Source organism: Opisthorchis viverrini, assembly GCF_000715545.1.
Source record: "Opisthorchis viverrini unplaced genomic scaffold opera_v5_156, whole genome shotgun sequence".
Taxonomy (NCBI): Eukaryota; Metazoa; Platyhelminthes; class Trematoda; order Opisthorchiida; family Opisthorchiidae; genus Opisthorchis; species Opisthorchis viverrini.
This window is the reverse complement of record NW_008751814.1, coordinates 368679-385747: the sequence shown is the minus strand read 5'-3', so window position 1 is coordinate 385747 and position 17069 is coordinate 368679. Positions and strand designations below refer to the sequence as shown.

General features: G+C 45.7%; 1 protein-coding gene across 1 annotated transcript; it reads right to left on the bottom strand.

Moving 5' to 3' along the window:
• Positions 1–374: 374 nt before the first annotated feature.
• On the bottom strand, positions 375–16760 carry T265_07088 (hypothetical protein; the record flags this gene model as incomplete). The annotated part of the gene is made up of 7 exons (XM_009172526.1): positions 375–695; positions 999–1116; positions 2122–2356; positions 8151–8254; positions 13623–13720; positions 14860–14972; positions 16688–16760. 7 exons carry the CDS (start codon positions 16758–16760, stop codon positions 375–377), a joined length of 1062 nt encoding a protein of 353 aa, XP_009170790.1.
• Positions 16761–17069: the final 309 nt, after the last annotated feature.

Genomic DNA, 17069 nt, shown 5'->3' with positions numbered 1-17069 from the left:
AGTTACGGTCATTTGGGGTGCAAGCAGACACAATAAACGGAGCGCAATGAACTTCACTTTCTCGAAAGCTTCTCAAAGACGTTGCCAAACGAACCGCGCAGAGGCGACCATCAACGAATATCCAATTAAGTAGAAATGCTTCCACTCGGTCGGACCCCAGCATATCCAGCTTCAGCGGCCTCTGCATCATCAGAGGTGCGCAGCTGGAACCGGGAAGAGATCGAGAGGGGGGGGCAGTCAATTGAACCACCGTACTTGTTTTGTATCCTCGTTTTTGACAGAAAGTATACGTCAATGTAGAGAGAATCCAGAATATGAGCAGGAGTCACCTGTTGTGCTGCTTGCATCAGTGTACGACCATTAAAGGCGGCTAATTAGACAGGCTTTTGGGTTTTGAAAACAGACTTCGAAGTGCTTAGCGTTGTGACTGAACTAGAACGTAAAGGAGCTGCAGCTGAGTGTGATGCAAGGCGAGTAAAACGGTCAGTTCTAGCGCTGGGACCTGTGGAGAAAGTATTCAAATTTGGGTGGGGGAGGGTGGACGACTGAAAACGTGAAATTGTAGGAAGGGAGGCGTCAGTAGTAGTATGGTCTCGCTTACTCGTCTTGCTGAATGCAGCAAGTAGGGCGATCCGGCTGGTGACACCACGTGACGGCCGATGTAGAATCAGAACATTGTTAGTTGTAAGTATCATCTGTACGTTGGCTGGGATAATGCCAGGGCGCGTAGACCCAAGCAGGAAGACGACTAGGATCTTCCACTAAAGCCTTTGGCTCAAAAGCCTGACCACAAGGCAGCAGTTTGTCGGGAAATGTAAGATTATCATTTTTACGAAACACGCCGTCACACATGTTCCAACCACCAACTTGAAGGACCAGGAGACTGTGTTATTTAGACTTCTACCCATGGACCGACTTGGTATGAAAGACTCTGAGTGTCGCGCGGATACCCTCCCAGTATAGCTCAATAGGTCGCCGAGGTACACAGACCGCCACACCACGATAACGTCCCGTCTCTGTGACGGGAATCGTTCAGCCAGTACAGTCTTTCGGGGCCCAATTGCCACGCCACCCGAAAAAGGCACGAGGGCTGAGATGATGCCAGGTCGCCCAAGCCTAGCCAGAAGTTGAAATGCAGAGGTTGAATTCAAATTCCGGTCAGTAACCACTACGCCATCCCGCACCCTCCTGTCCTTGCACATAGATTGGTCTCAGTGACAGGATGAAATCCCAACTGAAAATAATAAATGTATTGAACTCGGACTAGCTGGCCACAGACTAGTATGCGTCCACGGGTGTACAGCTCTTTTTCAGCAATTTGGGACGGGACATCTTTGATCGACAAATATCGCCGTAGCACCAAACGACCAGCGAGATCGGCTCCGCCATGTTTGCGTCCCATCAGGGGCACAGCTCCCGGAATATGTGACAGTCAACACGGACTGACCTTGTGGCATGGGGCGTGGAAATTCGCGCAGTGTTTCCCTCTGTGACGGGAAGTGTTTTCCACAATTGCTTCTGCCTCTTTTGTTTGTATTTCGCTACCGTGAGTGAGCTTCTGAACCATCTTTTTTCGAATTTGCAAAACAAACCGCAAAAAGAAAGCAGGACGAGCCTGCTCACGTTAGTGAGATGAAGAATACATCCAGATACCAGGTGGCTGATTGTTTGTGTCGCTGATCAACTTAAAAATAACCGACTGGACCCAGTTTACTTGAGTGTCGCCCCAAGTCGAAGATGACCCGGTAAAGTGATATTCTGAGAACTGAACGTTTATTCTTATGTTAGAATGAACTCGGATATCATGGTCGTCTCAGGTGGAGATATAATAATTTTAAAACGTTCCCCACACCCAATTGCTGAAGCTCTTGGAGAAAAATGGTTGAGGTTGCATCACATCACTTTAGGAACCAACAAATACCAAACATAACAGCCGCCGTAGACCACAAAAGTTTTTTTTCGAATTAGACAAAATGTCTAACTTTCCGAACGTCAGTCTCCCAGAATTTTCGAGACAGATATCAGGTGTATAACGCAGCACCACAGGTCACCAAAGGTGTTAAATGGCAGGGTCATGACCCCGTCAACTACACAGGTCTCGTAGTACATAAAGCCAGTCACGGAACTGAAGAGCTATGATGGACTCCGATGTCTGTGTTTCTTATGATGCCGATGCCTTTTGCGCCAACTGCTTGTGCCAGGGGATCTGGGTGTGCTTTTAGGTTGTTCGGCATTAAGTGAAAAACGGTCTGAACGGCGTTCATAAAAGGAGTCTTGCGTTGGCGTAACTGGTATTTCTTGTCGTTCACCAGACCGACCCAAGCGCGGACGATAGTCACGTTCAGATGGCACGGAGCTGACGAAAGGAAAATACAAATAAATGGAAGCGATCATGCATTGGTCAGTTCGCGTAGAATATCTAAACGTCGTTCATCGTAACAAGTCCTCACAACTTGGACATTCGAACTGAGAAGCACACAAAAACGTAACAACTGTTGACCAGAAAGTGTGAAAATCTTAAGACCCAAACAGGCAAATGAATGAACCAATCACAGTTCTTGGGGTCAGGTATTAGTCTAGCACTCAGCCGAAATGCATGATATTGCTAACTTACTATCGTCGATATTATGTAGCGTAGTTGCCAGATTAAATGACGCTTGGTATGCTAATTGTAAATCAATTGTAAAACTGTAACAGCAGAAATTCTTATCAGCTGGTAGTAACAAATGCCGAAATCAATAAGCTTTCTTATGAGAAATTATTTAAGGGAAGCGGTCGTAAATAGGTGGATAAGAAACCAATTCTCTTACTCGTAAAGCACAAATAAGCAGTCTGCACAAGCGAAATACCATATTTTGTCAGAAAACATCCACTACACCTGAAAGTATGGGAACAAATTAGAGGGAAAAGACAGGATCACCTCGGTTTTCGCTGTGGTAGCAAAAAGTTCACCTCCATCAACCTGGTGCACACTCCAGAACCCGAATTAACGCAATCGTAAACAATGGTTTTGATGCATCCAACACCACTGCCAAATAAGAAACACCGATCAAGTTACTGGACAGTTTGGCAACTACAAGCGGAGCTTTGGCACAGGACTGATGGGGAACGGTCGTCTGACAAAACAAATCACACATTGATCGAGCGATGAAAAAACAAGGGAGTTAGCACAAACGCGTGATTCACGCACAGTGCCAGATTTTTACCATAAGGAAGACCTACGGTCCGATTGCTGTTCCCCATGCGGACGATGCGCAGACACAAACCAAGTAAGCGTGTGTTCCGTGCGAATGAAGGCACGTGACGATTACTTGATGAAACAATCGGCACCTCCAAAAAGCAATGGACGGAGAATCATAAATCACCGACCATAGAAGGTGGTATCTTGAAATCGAGATGATTCCAGCAGTTGGATCAATCAGGAATCGATTTGTGTGATTATACTTAGCTAAAATGATGAGAAATTCATGAAAAATAAAATACGATCCACAGATGAACATGGAGCGACGGCCGTTTGCAAACCTCCTAGAACGCATTCAATAAGCGGCCAATTAAGGAGTGATTAAGCGACCTAGGTAACATGAATCCAATCGCTACCGCTTACTGATAGCTTGGCCTAACATGCACTCTTTGGTTTCCCCAACATAGTACAGCTGTAAGGTTAGCATTTTGGTAAAACTTATTGAGTCACATGGATAACAAAAGCGCACAAGCGCAAAGCCCCAAGCGTGTTACATGTGTCCATCAAGATCCAAATAGGTGAACACCGTGCGCTAGACTTGTAATTAGGAAATCCTGTTACCAAAAAAGTGCCATGGCACCGGAGATCATGTTTTAAGGGAAAACCAGAGAAATTAATCTTAAACACCATAGGATTTCAGCAGAATATGACGTGTAATGGGGGGTCGACTATTGATTTACCGACATCACAGTCATCATCATCATTGATAACAACATCAGATGAGAACACTGCCGATTTACTACCACACAGCCATGTCAACTTATTTCAGCAAAGCCTCATAGTGGAAAGGAAGGAATGTGGCAGACAGGGGGACCCATGTTTAACCCATTACATACATTTGAGGTTTTTTACACTTCCAACACAGTCAGACAATCTGCATAGAAACTGACAAACAGCATGAAGGCTGCTGATATCGGTCAGCCTTCATATTGTTTAATGTCCCTAGCCAAACACAGGGAAGTTACGTGAATCCAATGCTGGGAGGCAAATGGCACCAACAGCGCCCAAACTTCGTAATGTCATTATTCCCTTCTGCTATGTCATGGGATGCCCACCTGCAAGCTTCCAACACTTTGAATTAGAAACAGGCGGTAACCAGACATGCGAAAAACATCCCCCAGTCAACTTAGGTTACAGTGCTTGATACATTCTTTGGAGGAAGTACCCTCTGCTTCACCAAACACTCGTCTACTTAGTTAGCCTTCCTAGTAATGCTTGTGCTTCCTGATGTTTGTCAGAAATGAGAATAATGTCGTCTGCTCATTCCAGGTAGGCGAGAAGCCAGCTTCGAGAGATCTGGACACCGGGGTTTTGGAGACCTTCCAAAGTTCGCCATTTTATCTCATCGTTGACAAAATTTAACAAACACGGAGAGAGCGGACATCATTGTCGCACACCACTGTTTGGAGGAAAGCTTTTGGAAAACTTCCCATTCACTCGACAATACGATAGATGATTGACTGCATTTTTGAACAGTCGGTTTTCGACAATTATGAGTCCACCAAAATAAGTGAGACACTGAGAGTATTACGAATCTAAAGATCTGATAGCATACATATTGTAAATTTAATTTCTGTAAACAGGCTAAATTAGTCAGTAAGATCATTGAGGGGAGCCAACATAATCATGTGAAAAGTCCTTGGAGATGACTTTAATTTGGCCGTGGTAAAATAACTGGGTGAGCCGTTACAAAACAATGAAACACGAAAGATACGAATACCTTGTTGTAAGAAAAATTTGTCCTCCTCTCATATCAAAACTATCTCCAGTTAAAAACTATTTCTGCTTTCCAAAACGAAGATTCATTATCAGCGGGTAACTGTAAGGCTTTGCTTCTGTTAGGTGGAACACACCTGAGAATACAGCTTATACAGAGCGCAAAGTCCAAATGGAATAATGCCAAAAAGGGCCTAAACACTACTACTGTTCGTGATAAGAGAATAGTCTAGTTTGTAATATTATTAAGCAAACAACGATAATGGGAGGGATTCTCACACCGGTTTTTAGAGCAGGAACGATTTAACCAACCTCAGAGTTCAACGAATGGGAAACGAAACTCGGTGGCATTTCCACTCACGAGCGCGCTTGTCTGTAGATTTGCCTAGAGCGACATAGTTTGTCCTTGAAGCGCCCTCGAGAACACTAAAACCGAGACCAATTTAACAGTATACAGGCCAGTAACGAACACTATCCAAGGGTTGCAATGGGCTTGAATCACTCAGTTGGAACCGACTGAGAAGTCATCGTTGTCGGCAAAATTTGGAAAATAATAGGTAGATTTGTTGCTGGACAACGCATCGCTTTTGACACAAAAGCTTCGTCAGGCCAAGTGGCTAGGTTACACTATTGGTCTGTGTTTAAAGCGGAAGGAGAACAAATCGGCTGAATTAAGCTAAATAGGTATTAGGTGCTGGTCAGGGGATTTTATCTGTTAGGGTGGGTCAGTGAGTGTCAAGACCGAAGTTCTCCGGTCCGCCTCACGAGAAGATCCTTTTTGAATGACGTTCACCTTTCGTCCATGTGGGGATAAGCTAGTGTCACGGCAGTCGAGAGGGATTCCGTAGGCTTTCAACTACTTTTACCAATGGTACCTTGTTTATTGGCAACCACAAGCTGTCGAGTGTCAGCTCAGATTATTTAAGACCGCTGTCCCTACATTCGCCAGTTCTATGCCTTTTGTTCCATTCACACTGGGATGTTTAGCGATGTCCACCACCTCGACTATCAGCTGCTGTGGCGTGAATCGCAATTCCTTTTCAGACCTACTCCATCACCCATGTCGAAAGCGATTTCCACCATCACTGAGTTGTTAACCAGGGAAACGTTCGTTACTTTGCTTGCCACAACGTGAGGCATTTTAAAACAGCAACCCAAGCCGCTGGTTTTTGGAAAATTTTGCAAAACAGTCAGAAGATTTTTGATAAATACAGTTAATTGCACACCAATTTGGGTGTATTTGTCGAATTTCGTACATTTTAGGTTTAATTGAAACAAAAGTTCGCCGGGAACTCGGGGAACACGCCTACCTGATAAAGGCCCAAGTAGGGCAAAACTGGTCGCGGGCTGCCGAAGTTTTCAGCAACCTTATGAGTGGTGTGCTACTTCTGTACAAGGTATTGTGATATCTCGAGCATCGTACCAAATGAGGCCGCCTGATGCATCACATTCAGCCGAACACCATAAACGAGAGATTCAGCTGGGATTCGGGCAAGTCCCCCGTGAAAATCAAATTTGTGTGCAAACGAGTGTATTGGCCGAAAATCTACCGACAGTTTTCTACACTTTACCGAAAACGAAGAGCCTGAATAACCCTCTTGATGGACGGATGTACTGGATGAAAGAATTGTAATGACCTATCTTGCAATTCTACCTGACTTGATAGTCGAAAAATTGAGATACGGAAATCAGATAAAATGCTATTTAGAAAACTAAAAATACAGCGAAACATACAAACTGAATAAAACTTTACACGCACGAATTGCAGTGACCAGCAAACCTGTACCATGACGGTTACCAAATACAGATTCAGCTTGATAAAATCAAGAGAAAACCGAGATTGCCGACATTTTCGTTTGGCAACATAGGGCTATTAAAAAAGCGCATATTCTACGATATCACGAGGCAACTGCACGTGATTGACAGTAAGGTCACAGCGAGACGAACTAGTTTGTTTTTCAAACCGCCTGATAAAAATACCAAGCAGCTATGGTAGAAGTTCGGTAACGCTCACAAGATGTTTCATTTCACTTGCAATCAAAAATCCGGTGGATCGATAGACATCACAGTGAGATTCACATTGTAAATGTGGATTATTGTGTTAACTAGTTCACACATCAGACTACTGATCGACAGTTATTAACTTGTACGGTTACTTATCGATCCTCATTGAGGTCCGGATAGCCATCAAACAAGGGGTTTGTAATTTGGCATGATTTTTGTGGGATCCCAAAAAGCCCGGCAACAAGAGAGCACTCGTCTTTAAGGACACTCACCAGGTGAGCGAAAGAAATCAGACCGGTCTAAATTATTTTCAAAGACGTCAACAGAATAAATGTATGAGAGTGAGATGAATCCCAGTGAAACACGGACGAGAGCGAACCAGGTTTGTAAGGCGAGAAAATTTAGATACTTAGCTTTAGTGTGATCCAAATGACCTCGACCCGCAGTTGTAATCCGCGTTGCATTCTGTCATCTGCCTCAGTACCATCATCATCATCATCATTACCAGCTGTAAGAACCGTGTACTTGAACTTGACGTGCAGCTGCCACGGTTTCGTTCACCGATGATTTGGGGAGATAAGGTATGTAGCTGCGCAGTGGAGGCGAGAACTGATAAAAATGATACGTAGATACAGATTTACCAGTGGAATTTTAAGTGAGGAGACTGGGAGGTGAGCCATGCATTGAAAGCAATAGCTTGGATGCACCAGCGCCACTGAACGCGCGACTGGGCGATGTCTCTAACCATGGGTGTCTCGTCTTGGGCTCTCCATCCCGGAAGACAGCAATGACCAGATCAGCTGAGTCTGCTGCTAATGGCTTTCATAATTCGCTGCCAAGTCACCGTTTGACCTCCCCTGAATCGTCACTACCGTTCACGTGGTTGTGAAAAAGTGCCCGTCTAGGAAGTCGGTCGACAGGCATACGGAGCACGTGACCAAGCCAGTGCAACTTATGCAGTGTGACTAGTTCATCTATCATGGGCGAGTTATTTCTTCCAATATTATTCGAGTTATTCGGTGTTCCCACCGGAATTAAGGAATGCTCCGGGGACATCGATGATCAGATATTGAAGGTTTTTTAACGTCCCCAGCGCGCACCGGCCACGTTTCTGACTCGTATAGCAATATGGATCGCACCGCATCATTGTAAACTCGACTCTTGATGGATGAACTGGTGTCAAGCCTACGCCACAGGTGATACAGGTTCACAAAATTTGCTCTGGCCTTCCCAATCCGGATGAAACTATTGTCTTTCGCTAGACCAACTGGACTGATACTGTCTACTGACTGTCTACCTCAAGCGGCTCGTCCGCAAGCATGAGGCTAGGGTTCGAGCCTACACAGTCTTGCAGTAGCACTTTACACTTTGCAGGTGTGAAACGCACGCCAATCGTGAAGCACAATTATTAAGATTATTCAATATTATTTGCATTACTACGGCACCAGATCCAATAAGAGCTATGTCTTCTGCGTACTCGATAGCTATGATCGGATGCCCCGAGAGCACTTTGGCCCCATAGGCATTAGTGGCTGATGGTGAGTCTTCTATAATCGTATCAATGACGAAGTTGAAGAGGAAAGGTGAAAGAGGACAGCTCTGTCTGATACCACTTGATGTGGTGAACTAAGGTGAAAGCTTTTCGTAGACGTTCACACAACCGCGTGGGGTGGCGTACAGCGCCTTAAGGAGGGTCAAGAATTTATGGGGGACACCTTTGTTTTATAGACATTTACATAATGCCTGCGCAAAGTCAAAGGCAGCTTTCAGATCAAGGAACACAACGATTGTTAGTTGCCAATGTTCTAGAATCTGTCGGAGGGTGAAGATGTGATCGATGCATCCTCTTGCAGGACCAGCTTGGTTTTCCCGAATCTGTCTCTCCCTGTGTTCAGTCAACACTTGAAGGATAAGACCACAGAGCGCCTTAGATACCACGGTTACCAGACTGATGCCACGGTGGTTTTCACACAGCGCCCGCGTACCCCTTTGAAGATAGGAATGACTGTTGACATGCCCCATTATTCAGGCACTTTCCATACCGCACCAATCAAATTTTCCGGACAAGTCACCGGGGATTCTTTGCCTTCTTTGAAGAGTGTTGGATACAGACCATCCGGTCCTTCTCACGCTTAAGTACGGATAGTCATGCTTTAGCTCTTCTTCCGACGGGCGATAATTTATACGCCTGTATGCAATATCCCCACAGGCTATGTTGAAGCAGGCCAGCTGAACTGTTCTTCAGTGTTCGACCCAGCCTTCCAGTTGAGGTTTTTGCGAGTGGATTATTGAGCCGCCTTCTTCACTTGTCGTTTCACTGACCGCTGGTCTCCTATGACAGTCGATCGTATCAGTTGATATAGGGCACGGCCGTTTCCGATAGCAAAAGCCTTCTCCATCTCCCGAGCTTTCGATGTCCACCAGAGCTCTCGGTCTTTCTTCAGGCTCTTTACTATTTAGCGTTTGTGGGATATGCCTGCGCCATCTTGTTCGCTGCCTGCTGATATGGATTCTTGGCATCAATCACGGATAGAGGTCTCGACGACATCCAGTGCTTTTGTGGTCGAATCAAGGAAGTCAGACAGACAGAACTGAACGCCGTTAACATAGCTCCTTTCATATTTTACTATGCTTCACCCACGTGCTCACTACCAGCAACGTACTGGTTTATTGTTAGAGTTGTTGGGGTACTTGAGATCGATACTATAGAGCTATGGTAGTTCTCCGAAGATGGTGGATTGTTACGTTTCTTGCTGAGGACGGCCTGGGGGAAAACGACCTGCCGGGCGTAGACGCACCACAGCGTGGTCGGAATAAAGTTGTGTGACCCAGAAAGAACGGCAGTCTTGAACTGTGGCCCTCCACCGGTGGCTGATGGCCACATGGTCCAATTGGGTCCACGGTAGTGGCCGTCGATGCGAAAGTTCATAATGGCCAGAAACAGTTGATGATCAGCGCACAACTGGAGGAGTCCCTCTCCGTTCTCTGTGCGACGAGCCGATCGCCAAAATGTGATCCCAGGGAACTCAGGCGACCGACTCGAGCATTCACATCATCGACAAGTATCGCAATGTCAGCGCTTTTTAGTCGATAGAAAGTATCCTTCTCAACATCAGAAATACCGTCCGTTGGGGTAGAAGCCGACATTACAAACAGGCACTGCTTTTATGTTGAGAGGCATTGGGCCAGATTGAGCTGGATGACCGGACGGCGCAAAACGATTGTCCACTGAAATCCAATCCAGCAAAACGCGTTCGACTCTGGGACTTGGTGCAACTCTCACGCCATATCTTCCATGTGTCATCGCTTCGGAATCAAGGAGCACATGGAGGGAGAAATGTGAAGGACGTGAGTTCATCTTTGGCGTTTTGAAATGTACAAGGACGTCTGACTCATTGTACGTGTTTCGGAGACACAGCATACATCGATTTTAAGGAAGTATAGGGTTTCAGCGACCATTGCCTGTTTACCAATTTGACATAGAGTACAGACGTTAGGAGCTCTTATGTAGAAAAAATCTCGTGGATTTAGAAAGGTATTTTGTCTAGTGTTAATAGGTAGCGAGGTGCATAAAGCTCATCTGTAATATAACTCAGTCAAATGATCCAGCAAATTTTGTTTGTGTGGTGGGAAGGAGTTGGAAAGGATATCGGAGGACACAGAATCGTGGGAGCAAATGATACTTCACGGTTGCCCGGGCCGAGAAAAAGGTTTGGCTAATGTAACCCACTTGAACCTTTGGCTGAAAAGCCTGATCCACGAGACAGTGGGAGGATGTATGGTTTTATCCGGTGACCCTGCCGCCAGCCTCTGATTCAAAAGTCTGACCCGCAAGGCAGCGGACAGTAGTGTTTTGTTCGGGGACCACGCTGGGAACCGACGACTCAATAGTCTGACCTGCTCGGCTGCAAAGGGTTGACCTAGAGCGAAGGGAGTAAGACCTGATGCGGTTGCGCGTAGCAGGTGTCTTTTGTGCCGCAACGGACTCTGACTTTAAAAGTATTTCGAGCGCATTGAATGCACCGGCGGTCACGGTCAAATGTTGGGCGAACGGAGTTTGCGATTTTTAGGGTCTACATTTTCTAACCCGTCCTCGGGGAAAGGCAGTATTGACGCTTCCATGAATATGGACACGCTTGTCCTCTTACTTCCTTCACACTCCTGTCGTAGAGGATAGTACGACTTTACCCCCAGACCGCCTCGTAGCAGGACTACTCATAGTACGGAGTCCCGTTGCTCTTGATCTGCATATTTCTCTTTGAACTTCCTGGCATGGTTGCACCTTGTGGAACAAAGTTCCAGCCAGTGTAGCCCGCGAGATCATTGGAGCTCACAAGCCGGACCACCACGTCAAGGTGGCAGATTTAGGTCGAGACTTCGGTACCATCCGATATGGGTTCCTGGATAATCCAGTATGGTCGCGGTCAGAAGATTTGATACTGTGCAGCATCTCATACACTGTCATCCTGCGGCAGTGAAGGGGTGTCCGGCACAGCAGACCAACAAACAGTCCGTCTAGTTGGCTAAACCCAACTTCTCTACAAAAACGGTAAGAGCATGGAAATCAGTTGGATTGAACTAGCCCAGAGGCAGAGCTGGTCAACAAAAGGGTTGGATATTTCAACACAAGAGCCATATATTCGCTGATGGACTGCCTGCGCTTCATGGCTTGACGATAGTCAAAGAATAGCCTCCTAAAGTACCGAACAAATAGCCAGTCAATAACGGCGAATGAAACCAAGTAGGGAGAATCAGAACTTACTACCGTGGTCTGGTGAAAAACTCGGGTCTCTGTGGTGTCAAATCTGCCTTCAGTACTCGTGCTCTCCCACGCCGTGGACTCCCATAAACTGCGGTATCTGATTCGGAAACATCCTATTGAATTCAATAGTGACTGGTTTTTATGCTCCTACCTCTAAGCCGATTGTCGTTGAGATAAATTCTAGCGAAGAGCAGCAGAACATGCCCGATGGGATACCAAGACGCGATACCTCGATAATCGAAGGCGACCGGAACGTCCGCTCAGTGACTTCAATCGTCAACGTCCTACTAGATTCGGCCAACGGAGCTAGAACGATTATGGACTTATCAACTTCGCTAAGTCGAGTCCTTTTGCTATCACCAATAAGCGCTTCCAGCATCCAGAATGTCACTACTAAAGTGATGTTCCACACGGCTCCTTTCATGAAGCCATCCTGAAACAACCCGGTTAACACAGCAGTGAAGACAGTCGGCTTTAACAAGAAGTATAAGTAGAAAGTGCAATAGGACGTAAATTACGATGATGGCGACTACTTTGGAGTATAAAGAAAGAACAGCGGTCAAATATCAAGCAACTAGTCCAACAAATCACGACAGACACTCTTGATTACGCCGCGCAGAAAAAGAATGAATTTGAGAAAAGTGTATGCGTCTGTCCTAGTAATATCTACGAGCGCATATCAACGGGCCTCCCAAATTTCAAATATTTTGACGCGAACCAGACAGATCCGCCACAAACAACATGGATCATCTTGGTCAAATATGGTCGCAAAATACGCAGCTTGAGATCAGATTGCGCACAAAGATTCGGGTATACCCAGTCCCTACTTAGTTAAAAAAACATGTCCACTTCATGTGGAAAACGTCCGCAAACACCGAGCTTCCGACTGACGGTGCCAGTTGCGAATCCTGACAATTTGGGGATCTGACAAAATGTCCACTCAGAGGCTCGGCAACGATGCTTCGTTCTCCCACACCTCAAGCAAATGCAGAATGGACTTTCACCTCAGCGTAGAAGTCACCTTGTCCGGAAATCTGAGAAAGTTCTACAAGCATCAGTGGCTCTTTTCGCGATGCTCGAAGTGGCGCCGTCGGCTGGGAGAGAAACTGAAGACCTAGGCTGGTATCGTCTAGTCAGCCATAAAGCGGTTCGGTCTCAACGTAACATACTGGATCCGTTGCCTTGATTAGGGTGGCCTGTAGCGGATCCCATCTCTGATCGTTTGTGAGCAGCAGTAGTAAGAACCTTTGTAGTGCCGATCGGTCCAACCACACAAACCAGTCTGGAGAAGTCATCATAATGGAAATTCTTAGCCGGGGTGATAAACAAAAATCGGTGTTGGCACGCAGTGCAGTGAAATAAGCGATTAAGGAACCAGACACAAAATGGAAAAAAAGCATTCTAGTGAGCTTCTGAGATTCCAAGACCTATTCTATTGCGAAAGCTTTGCCGTGGCAGTGTCGTTGATGATTGGCCCTGTATAGACATGAGGAAACAAGATATTCATTGACGTCTAGGTCGAAGGATTATGTATCCCCCACCCTCGCCTTCGGCTAGCTTATGCTTCCAAGTGAGCGGATACAAGTACTTTTGTTCCACGTACCCCCTCCGGTCGTTGGCTCCAGTCCACTCCCGTGTCTTCGATTTCCCCTGAAAAGCCTTTTGTTGTTTGCGATAGTTCATTCCCTACGCTAGTTCGCGCAAAAGTCATACATCACAAGTGTGACGCTCGCAAGTTGTATTGTTTTCATATGACCAATATGACCATATGACCAAGTAAGTCACCGCTCGTTCGCGTTTAAGCCAATTGGCTGGATGCCAATGAACAACTGAATGTGTGAATATTTACAACACGACAACTATACAACAACAAACGCATAAAAAATAAAAAAAACTAACTCTTCAACTGCTTTGGTCTGTTTTCGATTACTTCGATATTGTCGCTTGTAGGCTTCTTGCAACAGTTCTGTCTGCTGCTCAATGATCTCACGCAAAATCTGGTAGGAGAGGGAGAAAGATACTGGGATAAGACAGCACAAGGGAAGTAGCTGTACACCATTGGAACCTATCAATACACAGTATATACGACTAAATACTTAGGTCGGTTTATGACTTCCAGGAGTCAATCAGCCAGTTAAACAGCTACCAACTATGTAACACCGGTTCCAGCTGCTACCGAGAGGGGAATAAGAACGAGATTGCCGAGCACCGCAAGCGATGTGGCTGAACCAGTTCATTGGTACCGAACTGTTCTGATGAAGTGGGCAGTTGGATAGCTACGCAGTGAAGGTGATAAGATTTGATACGCGAGGGAAATTGGCTGCCAGTACCATTAATCAATCGTGCGTAACGTCATAGAGGTCCCATCCAAAAAGGCGGCAGTTTTAGACCGACCAAGTTTACTGATCATGTCTTTTGTACTTCTTTGTCAGGCCAGACTGTCCATGACTTAAGATTCGCATCAGGCTCTTGTTTGGAATTAAGCAGTTTTCAAATGTACTGGATAATGCACCGGTTGACACGGTCAGCCGTTAGGCAACCAAAGTGTACGGCTTTTAAAGCTGACCTTTTCTAACCCACCGTCCCTTCCGGGGGGAAAGAAGCACCACCATCTCCATTCATATGGAAACCTTGGTAGCATAGATTAAATGCCTTATCGTATGCATAATCCGCGCAGTAGATGATGGAACCTTAATATCAGACCGACGGTCAGCGCAGTTGTCTACGAGGAAAGAAAGTGACTTACCAGATCGCACTCCCATTCCTAGTTGGTGAGTATGGACTCGGCCTTGTAGGCTTTTCCGTACAATTTACTGCACCCGGTAACATTCAAGGTGAGTCCGACTGGGAACTCTAATCACTCACTTCTTTGTTGCACATCGCGGCTCTAGTGCCGTATCTCGAGTTATGGAAAGCACATGAAGAGAACTAGAAGAGACGCGCATCGACAAATCTCAGTGATAACCCTAATGAAGGGAACTTTCGTGTAACAGATCGGTACTCAGTTTCTACGTTAATCCCAGCTTGTCTGCCATCAAACAACTGATCATTCTACCAAATCAGCCAGAAAAAGGAGCAACGTCCCCAGTTGACAGCTGTTTCCATTAGCCGATGCAGTGACACTAGACTGACTTACTTCTGTATACGAGCGCCGTGCCGTGTGTATACCTCTATAACTTTTACTTCGTCTCTTCGAATCTCGAATGAGGGCTAACGTTTCGACCCGGTGTCCATCCTCCGGCAACCGATCTGTGAAAAGAGAACCGAAAGCGACGAATGAATTCGTATACCTTGAAGTGTCACGTCACTCTCGTAGAGCGCTCCCGCAAAGACCATCGAAATACTCAGCCGCTACGCATTTGGTAGTCTCCATCCTTCCATAAGTGGTGTTGTCAAACGGTCAGGTAACAGTTACTTATCAGAAAGAACTGAATCGTATGGTGAGAACAAAAAGACTGTTCAGCATTCCTGCCATTTAGAGACTGATGGGTTGAATTATGTCAGTAATTGTACGGTAGAGTAAGTAGACCCAACAGTAAGTGCGTTAGCGATAAAAAGCACGTACGGACTTTTCGCAGTTGTTCATCTATTGGTTCCAAGCCATTATATGTGGGTAATAAGCATGCAGTGACCCGTGATGTTAGCGACGCTCATTGGAGAGGCTTCCGCAACCTAAAACCCAGATACACACGCTACCACAGGACCAACTTAGTTACTCTACGTGGAAATCTTTAGATGGGCTACTACCTCCGGAGACTAGACAACAGAAAACCGACAACTTCTTTTGACTGCGATATCACCAATCAATAGCACACCTGTTAACCAACAAGCACGAGGTGTAGTGACGGTAAGGTCAGGACGAACTGTGCACCTCCAGCAGAGGTGCACTGAGGATAATTTCACCTCGGAGGAAAAGGATAGATCCAGAGACGACAAAACCACGAAGGCTGATAAACAAACCAGCAGCTTAACTACCCCCTGAAACAAACAAGGACGAAATACGTTGGGCGCATGCTTAACGTCCATTTGTTAAACTGTGAAACTTGAAGTCAATTCACAAACAGTCAACCTGTGAAATAAAACGGAGATACCATAATTCATCCAAGTAAGAACAAGAACAACCGGAAGAGGAGATCCGTAGAGATTTAAAATCAGTCGGTCGTTTGATTTCAGTGAACAATTAGAAACGTCCAATGCAAAATCAATAATTGGCGGTTATTCCGAAGAAGAGATGTTGAAGGCAAACCAAATTTCTGATTGTATTAACTTCCGACATAGTGCAATCCGATCGGTTATTTCAAGCCAAATAAACGAAATAGCCAATAATCTGGTCAGCTCTGTTTTTCATCCCATAAACCCTGCACCGAAGCGTAGTGGCTCCAGCTGCTACGGCTTTCTTCACCAAGGATAATGAGAGTAACGGAATGTGTATCACGCGTTAGAGGTGATAGCCCGATCAAGTTGCTGACGACAAATGGATGTTTGTCCAGTATGGCAGAAAAAGATGGCTACACAATTGAGGCAACACCTTTCGGGCAACAGAGCCATTTGTTGCGTGACGCAGCCATATCGATTAGGACTGTGACACTTACGGCATGCTTATGTCCCGTAAGTTTCCCCATAAAGACAAAAGGAAATAGGTAATAGGATTAAGCGTCAACTAAGAAAGATAGTGGCTCTAGTGTCTAGACCCAGTAAGGAATGGATTGGCACAGCAGTCATTCCATATAAAGCAGGAACATCGGAGGTTATTCGAAGACTGTTGAACTTAGCCAACATTCGAGTAGATTTTCAGAAGGGAAAAACGCTACGCGCACTTCAATTGAACGATCCCTGCCGGTTGAAAGGACTAGGGACTGTGTATAAAATTAACTGCAACGATTGCGCCAAGGTTTATATTGGACAAACAGACACGGAATTGCACACTCGAACTGGTGAGCATAAAAAAAGGATTAAGAAACCACTAAGGAATGCAGAAGAATACCAAACGCTGGTCAGAGACTCAGCGATGGTGGTACATTCATAGACACGGGACATAGAATAAATCTGGAGAATGTGGAAGTTTTATGACAGGGACTGCGATTCACACCATAGCGGCTCATAGCCGATGCGGTGGAAATTACTAAGCATCACAGCGTGAATAGAATCGAGGGTGTGGAACCCGCAATCGTATGGAAAGCGGTCTTAGATAAGCCGAGTTGACACGTGATGGTGTGGTTGTCAATCCACTTAAGATCATTAGAAAAAACCGGGGGATGGGGGTGGAAATCCCAACCGGACCGAAGGTTACAGCATCCCTCCTACACAAATATCTTAGCACTAGCTCACCCACACAGACTGACGGAA